Source organism: Osmerus mordax, unplaced genomic scaffold, assembly GCF_038355195.1.
Source record: "Osmerus mordax isolate fOsmMor3 unplaced genomic scaffold, fOsmMor3.pri Scaffold_145, whole genome shotgun sequence".
Lineage (NCBI taxonomy): Eukaryota > Metazoa > Chordata > Actinopteri > Osmeriformes > Osmeridae > Osmerus > Osmerus mordax.
Genome location: NW_027120457.1, coordinates 21,235 through 30,566, shown reverse-complemented (window position 1 = coordinate 30,566; position 9,332 = coordinate 21,235). Strand labels below are relative to the sequence as shown.

Sequence of the window (9,332 nt, the reverse complement as noted above, 5' to 3'; positions counted from 1 at the left end):
TCTCCAGCATGCAGACCCCCCCCCCCTCCTGTTCTGACTAAGCAAGCCAACACATTCACTAATAAGATCTATATCTTTATCATCTTTGTTTACAATAATCCAGAAAAAAACATCTACAAATAAGCAACAAAATATGTAAAAAAACAATAAACAGATATACAAATGTTAAGAAACATGTTAAAACTATGATGATATGGCTTCAAATATAAACAACAGACAACTCTCTCTCCATTCTGCCTCACAGTACATCCTCCAGCCTCACACAGTTACCCCATCATCCTCCAACCTCACAGTTACGCCATCATCCTCCAGCCTCACACAGCTACCCCATCATCCTCCAGCCTCACACAGCTACCCCATCATCCTCCAGCCTCACACAGTTACCCCATCATCCTCCAGCCTCACACAGTTACCCCATCATCCTCCAGCCTCACACAGCTACCCCATCATCCTCCAGCCTCACACAGTTACCCTATCATCCTCCTCTTGCAGAGGACCACAAACTTGTGGTAAATATGTTATTTTACATTTTAATATAACGCTCTTATCCAGAGCGACTTACAGTAAGTACAGAGATATTCTCCTCGAGGCAAGTAGGGTGAAGTGCCTTGCCCAAGGACACATTGTCATTTGGCAGGGCCGGGAATCAAACCAACAACCTTCCGATTAATAGCCCGACTCCCTAACCGCTCAGCCATCTGACCCCTTGTTGGAGACAAAGTCACTTCCTGTTGGAAGCCAGGCACCGCTACAGGCTGGTTCTACAGTTCTACAACCCTCTGCCTGGCCACAGGTGAAAGCATCATGGAACCTGCCCTTGACCTCAGGCGTGGTGACCTGATCCTAGTCCTCGGTGAGGTCAGGAGCTGGGGTGAGGGGTGGAGGTCAGGTCAACGAGGAGGTGGAGCCTGTTGGAGCCGTCATTATCTCCGACCAATAGAGAGAGCCGTCTTGGAGCTGAGCTGAAAGCTCTCCAACCCTCCTCCTCCAGAAGGCCTCACCCACAGCCTGGGGCTCGCCTGGATCCTGTGGCCCCCTCATACTCAGCTCTGCCCGGGTTAGCTCCGCGTGGTGCTCCCCGGGGCTGGGACAGAGGCTGTGAGGGAGAAGGGAGGGAGGTTCATTGGGGTGGGGCTGCTGATGGTGGGTGGAGGGCTGCTGATGGTGCTCTGCTCGCCTGCGCATGGATCTCTCCTCCTCCAGCTGACGATGCAATGCCTTGTTCTCTCCACCCAGAACACTCAGCTAGAGAAGGAGAGAGAAAGAGAGAGAGAGAAGGAGGGGGGAGGGAGAGTAGAGAGTGGGGGGGGGCAGAGAGAGGGGATGGGGGGAAGAGAGAAGTGAGGAAGGGAGCGAGAGAGACAGGGGAGAACATATTAAGATACAGAGGAGAGAGAGGCGAAGTGGTCGCCATCACTACGTCACACCTGTTCTCCTGACTCTCTACTGAGTACAACAATACCTCAGGAGTGTGTGTCGTTTCTATCACACACACGCTCTCCTGCTAACACAGAGAACACACACACCTTCATCCTCGGCATGTGGTGTCGGTGTCGAAGCGACAGCGTGTGGAGTGTGGAACTGGTGGGGAGTCCAACATGAAAACATCCCATTAGAGAGATTAGAGGAGGTGGACCCATGAAAACACCATGACAACCTATCGTGTGTCGCTGGGACATGATTGGCTAGCAAGCACAATTATGTGGAAACTAAAGTGAGGTCTTTTCATATTTGACAGGGAGTTTTGGGAAGTATTTTGATATGGTAATGATATGCAAAGCACAAATGTCAAATTGTATTTTAGGAAACGATGATGGATGGCTCGATTTAAAATAGGAAAACAAGAGAGGGGAGAGAGAGGGAGGACAGAGAGAGAGGGAGAGGGGTCAGATACTTGGGATATAGACAGAGAGAGACAAAGAAAATGAACAGGACAGAGGGAGAGAGGGAGGGGAAAAGATGCAAACCGTTCAGATGTGACAGCCAGACTAGTCATCCATCTGGTCATCAGATGATTTCTTAGTGTGTATGTGCACGTTCCAACAGTTGCGGTCAGACAGTGATGTCATCTAGACCTGTCTGGTTTGCTCTAGCCACATGTACAACACACACACACACACGATGGGAGGTGACATTACGTCTGATATAATCTATGCAGATTAGATCCGACCTCATCCAGCTGGCCCTCACACCACCACCGCAGAGAACATTCCATGAGGGCTCCGACAGCGACGTGCACAGGAGTGTGTGTGTGTGTGTTGGCTCGTCCATGTTGAATCGACGAGCGTAATGATTCTCACCACAGATTAAGAAGTATGTCCAACCAGGGCTATTATACTCACAGCAGAATATCTTTACACACTCTCCCCCCTTCTCTCTCTCCCCCGCCCCCTCTTCCATCCTCTCCCTCTCCCTCATTCCCCCCCCCCCCGGCCCCCCATTCCATGAACCAGTCCCAACACAGCGACACCAAAAACACTGCAGAGTAAGAGCCCTTCCTGCTGTCAATCACCAGCTCTTTGACAGACAGCTGGGCCAGCCAATCCCAGGGTCCCAGAGAGAGAGAGACACAACAGGAGGGGAGGGGCGATGTCACTTTGTGGATTTATAGAGCGTTTGTCTTCTGAAGAGTGTGCTGATGAACAGGGGCACACCAGAGCCCGGCTGGCAGATCTTATCCAAGGTTGTTTTTTTGGTTTCCCTTCCCTCTGGTGTTTGATCCCAGCATGGTGTGTTCCCGGGCCGTCCTGGAGAGACACGTGCCTGGCTGATGGACGGCCCTTCCTCACTTTGATGACAGGGAAATCATTTACCGGAGGAAAGCGTCACCGCCGGCTCCTGATAACATCCACCCTCCTCCCTCCGCCTGCCTTTCATCCTAGGAAGTGGAAATACGTGTGTGTGTGTGACCGAGTGTGTGTGTGTGACCCGTGTGTGTGTTTGAAGTACGACGCTTGAAGGCTTCCTTTTCTGTCTCAACTCAACAGCAGGTGGGCTGCTGTGTGTGTGTGTAGGTGTGTGTGTATGCTTGCATCTGTTGGGTCAAAGACCTAACAGGAGCTGGTGTGTGTGTGTGTGTGATCGTACCTGTTGGTTCAGCACAGCTATGGCCTCCAAGTTTACCTGCAGTCTGGCCTGCATCTCCTGGAGTCTGCTCAGGTTGTGGAGCACACAGCTCTCTCTCTCCCTGCTGACACACACACACACACACACACAGGATTTCTTACGAGGATTTGATGTCATTAACTAGTCATTGGTTTCCTCTGACATACAGGGACACTGGAACATGAATGTCATAGCCTAACAAAGCGCTCATCTAAAACTATTAGAGAAAGCATGTCCAAGCAGAACGTTATTGAGAAACTTTTAAACATCCACAAACATCCTCATCTACTAAATAAGGCAATGTCTGTATAACGAAGTAAGCTGCCCTACAAAATGTCTTAATCAAATTTCCTTGGGACTTCAGCCTATAAACAATTTGGTCGACATCATCATAGTCCGTTTCATAAGAAGTCTTTACAAATAGATGAAGATGGCCGGGGTGAATGGATTCCAGAAATCATTAAATTATACACGAACGCAAGAGGAAATAAATAAATTAACAATAAATACAAAAAACTAAAAACACACAAAGATCACAAAAAACACCACTTTAAGGAGCCTCTTTAAGAATTTAACAATTTATTAAAATGTTTTGGAAACGACAAACAAATGTTCCCAGCCACATATTCATCCCCTACTGGGACTGAGGAATGTCGATTCATTTAACGACGTTGGATAATGACGCTCTCTCTCTCTCTCTGGTCTGGCCATGCCGGCCCACAGTGGGGTGACTCGGTCTGTACTACGCCCCAGTGAACCAGTTAGCATGCTAGCCTCCTAAATACTTCGCAAAGCCAAGACTCACTGGCCTATTAAGCCATCCCCGTACCCTCCATGCTAATTTCCTTCTAAGACAGCGACCAAGGCTTTCTATCTCGTCTTGGGTAAGAGCAGAGGATATAGACGAGCATTATGGTTGACTTGTCCAGCAGAATTCATCCTCTTGCTAATGAATACCATCATTCCTCACAAACACACACAAACTTTCCTCCCTATTAGCAACAACTTAAAACGTAAGAATCTAAGAAGCCAGAAATCCATTAGGAAGATTTACCAGGACTAGCCTACATTGTGTCTGACAAGTCTGTAGGGTTAATCAAGTGAAATGATGCCTTATGAACTCATGAACTACAGTAGCCTGGTTTCATTTCAATCAATATTAATGTGGTACACTGTCACTAAACACACGATTACATTCAGAACAACAACAATAATGACTGTCACAACAAAAATGTAAAAACAAAATCTCCCCCCAAATGAAAGACATTTCAATGGTTCATCATCAGGACCTATATTCCATCACACAAAAATAATATTTAAATTATGTTATTTACTTTTGTTCAGTAAATGAGGAATTATTTTGTGAATCAAGACATTTCCATTCTCAGCAAACAGGAGTGTGTATGCAGGGGCCCCGCTACGGTTTCTGGGCCCCTGGGCTAATTTGTACTCTGGGCCCCAAAATCTAAATCATACAGGGGGCTCTAGTCTGACCAGGGCCCTTAAAATCATTAGAATCTCCCCCCATTATGGGCCCCTGTGTGTGTGCGTGTGTATTTAGATTAAATCAAATGAGTCTTTCATTTCTGAGTAAAAATCTACCATGTAATAAACATGCACGCTGTTGGTGATCACAATGTAAAACATCTTCACAACGTGCAGCAGAGAGAGAAAGAGAGAGAGACAGCGACGGAGTGAGAGAGAAGGAGAGAGGGAAACAGAAAGGGAGAGAGAGAGGGAAAGAGACAGTGACAGAGTGAGAGAGAGACACCGTGAGAGAGAAAGATAGATTTATGTCCCCACTGAGTTAAAGCAACAGATTGAGTGTGTTTGGCCCTGGGCCTGTGTAAACATGTGTGTTTATGTGTGTGTGTGGTTTTGTGTGTGTGTGTGTATGTGTGTATAGTAATTAGCAGCCTAACCCAACCAGCATGCATATAATTACAGCCATCTCCATTAAATCACAACACAGAACTGACTGTTCTCCCTCCTCCTCCTCCCTCCTCTCATCCATGTCTCCCTCTGTCCCGCCCTGACCCTCAAAACAAGAGCACTCTCTGGCCTCTGTTGCCCCCCACGTACCCCCAACCCTTCTTTCCCCTCCTCTACAGCCCTCCCACCCCTAACCTCCTCCCCTCCCACCCCTAACCTCCTCCCCTCCCTCCCCTAACCTGCCTTAGTGAGCTCCATATTCATAATGAAACCATATCTAATAACCAAGGCCTCCGATTGTTGATCGCTGTCATGATTATGGAGAAGACAGGGAAGTATTATATTATGGTATATTCACAATCAACTATGAAATGTATGCACGGAATGTAACAGTACTGTATGTGGCAGGGATGGAAATCTCACGTCATATCCATTTCCTGTACCCTGCTTGTGCTACGCTGCTGATGTGTGAGAAGAGAGAGAAGTAATAAAGGACAAGGAATACTCTTGATGATGAGAGAGAGAGGGAGAGAGAGAGGGAGACGGACAGAGACAGAGAGAGGTAGAGAGGGAGAGGGAGGGAGGGAGACGGACAGAGACAGAGAGAGGTAGAGAGGGAGAGGGAGACGGACAGAGACAGAGAGAGGTAGAGAGAGACAGTTTAATTCATTCAGCTTATCTCATTCTTTTGTCTATGCTTTCATCCAGAACCTCATCTGTATATCTGTATGAATTGATTCTCTCTTTTTCAATTATTCTAGAAGACACAAAGAGAAGGGATTCATCTATCTGTCAACGCACCTTAATATCATCATTAAAATGACTGACAGCTGGATACGGTGTTGGAAACCAATCAGACTCCAAACAAATGAGAGCTGTTTTGAACAGAGCCTGGTGGTTCATTAGAGGGGATTGGGCATCATTTACGAAAGGGTGGGGGGGGGGGGCGGGGTCAGAGAGAGGGCAGGTGTCCTTAAACTACTTCCCCCACCCCTAAACTACCTCCCTTAAACTACCCCACCTTCCACTCCCCCACCTTGACCCCCCCTCACACTGGGCCTGGCCTCCACCCCCATCCCATCTGCTCCCCAGTCTGCCAGCTCCCTAATGAAGCTTCCAAACCCTCTCCTCCATACAGGAAGCTCATTTGACAGTGTTGGGGGGAGGAGAAGGGAGGAGGTGAGGGGGCAGATTTGATTGTAGCACCATCATTATGAAAGACACAGTGTGAATTAGTTATTCAGAGTGGGACAGACACACAGGTGGGTCTGTCCTGCGGTGCTTTATTCAAGATGTGCCACTCATTGTCACTGTCACAGACAGTTTTCTAAGGACCAGGCAGGAGGAAGCAGAGTACAGGCCTGGGCTTTGTCTGCTCAACGCTCGTGATTACGGGGACACACACACACACACACTTACGTCTCCTGCTGCTGTTTGCTTGCTTTTTTTTCATCCTGGACCTGAAGATTTCAGACACGAGACGTTAGATTTAGAACATGAGATATGAGATGAAACACTTGAGATTTGAGTCATGAGATGTGATGAGCGACATGAGAAGACATGCGATGCGAGGATACAGCTCCATGCTCCAGTTCCTCATCCCTTCACACCTTCCATAGCCCCGCCTCTCTCTCCCTCTCCTCCAGCTCTTCCCTTAGCATCCTCAAGTCCTGCTTCAGAGAATCATTAGCCTGTTCAAGAAGTCTGGACAGAGAGAGAGAGAGATACTGTACATGTATGTATATATAGAGACAGTGAGAGAGAGAGACTGCGAGATAGAGAGGGAGAGAGAGGTAGGTATTTCTAGAGGTGTAGTGGTGAAGGGTGGGGCTGTGTAGCTGAGCTGCAGGGGGTCGTGGGGGGTGGGAACGGGGGTATGGAAGATAGGTACAGCTCTTTGATCTCTTAAGAACAGGAAATGTCACAGCCGTGTGTGGGTGTGCGTGTGTGTGTGTGCGCATCAGAATACAAGCAAGAGGATTTGTGTGTGAGGATCCTAGTGATTGCACACACACACACACAGACACACACACACTCTCAGCCTCCTGGTGGGAAAGGTGACCTAGTTTGCAGGTGCAACATTTAGCTGGGTTGTTTTCCATGAGTGAAAACAACCCAGCCTCTTAAATAAACACAAGTAGGCAGTAAGGGTCCACACACACAACCACAACTACACACACACACACTCTGATGTGTTAAGTGAGGAGCAGGGGGGCAGGACTCACTCCTTCTCCTCAGTGATGAGGATCAACACTTTGTTTTGGGCTCGGATCTGAGCTGCCAGACTCTCACTGGTCACCCTGGAAACACACACACACACACACACACACACAGATGGGTAAAACACAAAGCTCACAGTTTATTGAAGAACAGTATATTTATATGTGTACTTAAGTTCATCCGAGTGTATTAGTTTACATATACATAGTAGACGTGTAGATGTGTGTGTGTACGCATGTGTGTGTGTACGCATGTGTGTGTGTGTCCAATATACCTCTGCTCTTTGACCCAGAGGTTGACTTGGGACATGACGAGCTGGCTCTCCTGGTGAAGGTGAGCGCTGTCAGAGCGAGCACCCTCCAACTCCAACTGCAGGAAGTCCAGCTACACACACACATGAAGTCAGACATATGGGAGTCAGGTGGCTGAGCGGTTAGGGAAGCGGGCTTGTAATCAGAAGGTTGCCAGTTCGATTCCCGGCCGTGCCAGATGACGTTGTGTCCTTGGGCAAGGCACTTCACCCTACTTGCCTCGGGGAGAATGTCCCTGTACTTACTGTAAGTCGCTCTGGATAAGAGCGTCTGCTAAATGACTAAATGTAAATGTAAGATACCAGTTTCCCATCTCACCATCTGACTGACTTACTGGCTGACTTACTTGCTGGCTGAAATATTGACTGATTGATGGGCTGACTGACTGGCTGGCTGGGGGGTGCAAATGGCTAGGAAGGGGTTAATGTTGTCATTGTGACTAGATCCCACATAATCTCAATCTTTCCACCCGGGTCGGGCACACTGACGTGGAAGGAAGGGGCGGGACTTCACACCAGAGAGAGAGAGGTAAACAGAGAGAGAAAAGAGAAAGAAGAAAGCGATAAAGAGAATGTATATATGAGAAGGTAAAGAAGTATTTTTCCAACTTGGATTCAGATAGATCCTTGTACTAGACGTCACAGGACACAGCCGCATGACTCTGCTCCAAGCATCCCTCCATCAAACTAATGAACACATTTATTGTTAAACACGCTTCTATAAAACATTCACCCTCTCTGCCTAATTAACACACCCAATAGACTTGCTATCACTTAAATATGTACAGTTATCACTAAGAGCCTCTAAATTAAAGATCCTGAATGTGTGTGTGTGTGAGAGAGTGTGTGTGTGTGTGTGTGTGTGTGTGTGTGTGTGTGTGTGTGTGTGTGAGAGAGTGTGTGTGTGTGGAGGCCCGAATGAGCTTTCCTTAACAGGTTTTCTTAATGGTAATAATTAGGCCATGGCCTTGGTCTTACATTAGGCTGTGTGTGGGTGTGTGTCCCTCTCCCCTAATGGGGATAAGGCTGACATGTTGCACATTAGGCCACTGAGCCTCAGCAGACAGCAAAATATATAACATATTAATGACGCTGAAGGCTCCTTTAATTACAAATCTGCTACACACACTCCCTGGGATGAGGTCTGCACACACACACACACAAACACTCTCTCTACTCACATACCTGTCGAAATATATTTTAAAATAAGCCTAACCATTCCAAAAGGTTAAAGGTTAAACAAGGGGAAGTTGAGACCGGAGCAGAAGGGAAAGAGAGTGTTAACACTCATACGTTTACCTTCTCCTGGGCTTGGCTCAGGGCGCTTTCTGATGATGTCAGCTTGAGCCGCATGTCAGTGTTGCTGTGCTCCGTCAGGGCCAGTCTGGCTCCGAGCTCCCCCACCCTCACTGCCATGGCCTCCAGCTCTGAGGTCTGTTCCCCCACAAGGCCCTCATAGTGCTTCCCCTGGAGACACCAGAACAGGAGGTGAGGCTTCAGGAAGTGGGAGGAGGAAGGTGTGGCGTGTGTTTAGGACATCAGGACAGTGTTTGTCCTGATATCATAGTGGTGTGTGTTCTCTAGGGGTTACAAACTCATCTATCTTTATAGACTGTTTAATTCATGGATATTTTGAACAGGCTTGTCGTTCTAGTACTGTCCATTGCTGTGCCGACCCTAAATGTCCATCTCTCTCTGCTTCCCTCACTCCACCTCCTTCTGCTCCTTCTACACACACACACTCCCCCCCCCCCCACACACACAC

The 9,332-nt window shown here is 47.8% G+C and overlaps 1 protein-coding gene across 1 annotated transcript in view; it reads right to left on the bottom strand.

The window, feature by feature from the left end:
• Positions 1-310: 310 nt before the first annotated feature.
• The window catches only part of LOC136939170 (rootletin-like), a 30,055-nt gene continuing 21,033 nt past the window's right edge, over positions 311-9,332 (bottom strand). The window contains exons 11-17 of the mRNA XM_067232013.1: positions 8,867-9,034; positions 7,532-7,641; positions 7,263-7,337; positions 6,648-6,741; positions 6,457-6,497; positions 3,088-3,187; positions 311-1,245 (exon numbers count right to left, since the gene is read on the bottom strand). Coding sequence (XP_067088114.1) covers positions 886-1,245; positions 3,088-3,187; positions 6,457-6,497; positions 6,648-6,741; positions 7,263-7,337; positions 7,532-7,641; positions 8,867-9,034 — 948 coding nt within the window. The 3' untranslated portion in view covers positions 311-885. The remainder of the gene's footprint in view (positions 1,246-3,087; positions 3,188-6,456; positions 6,498-6,647; positions 6,742-7,262; positions 7,338-7,531; positions 7,642-8,866; positions 9,035-9,332) is intronic.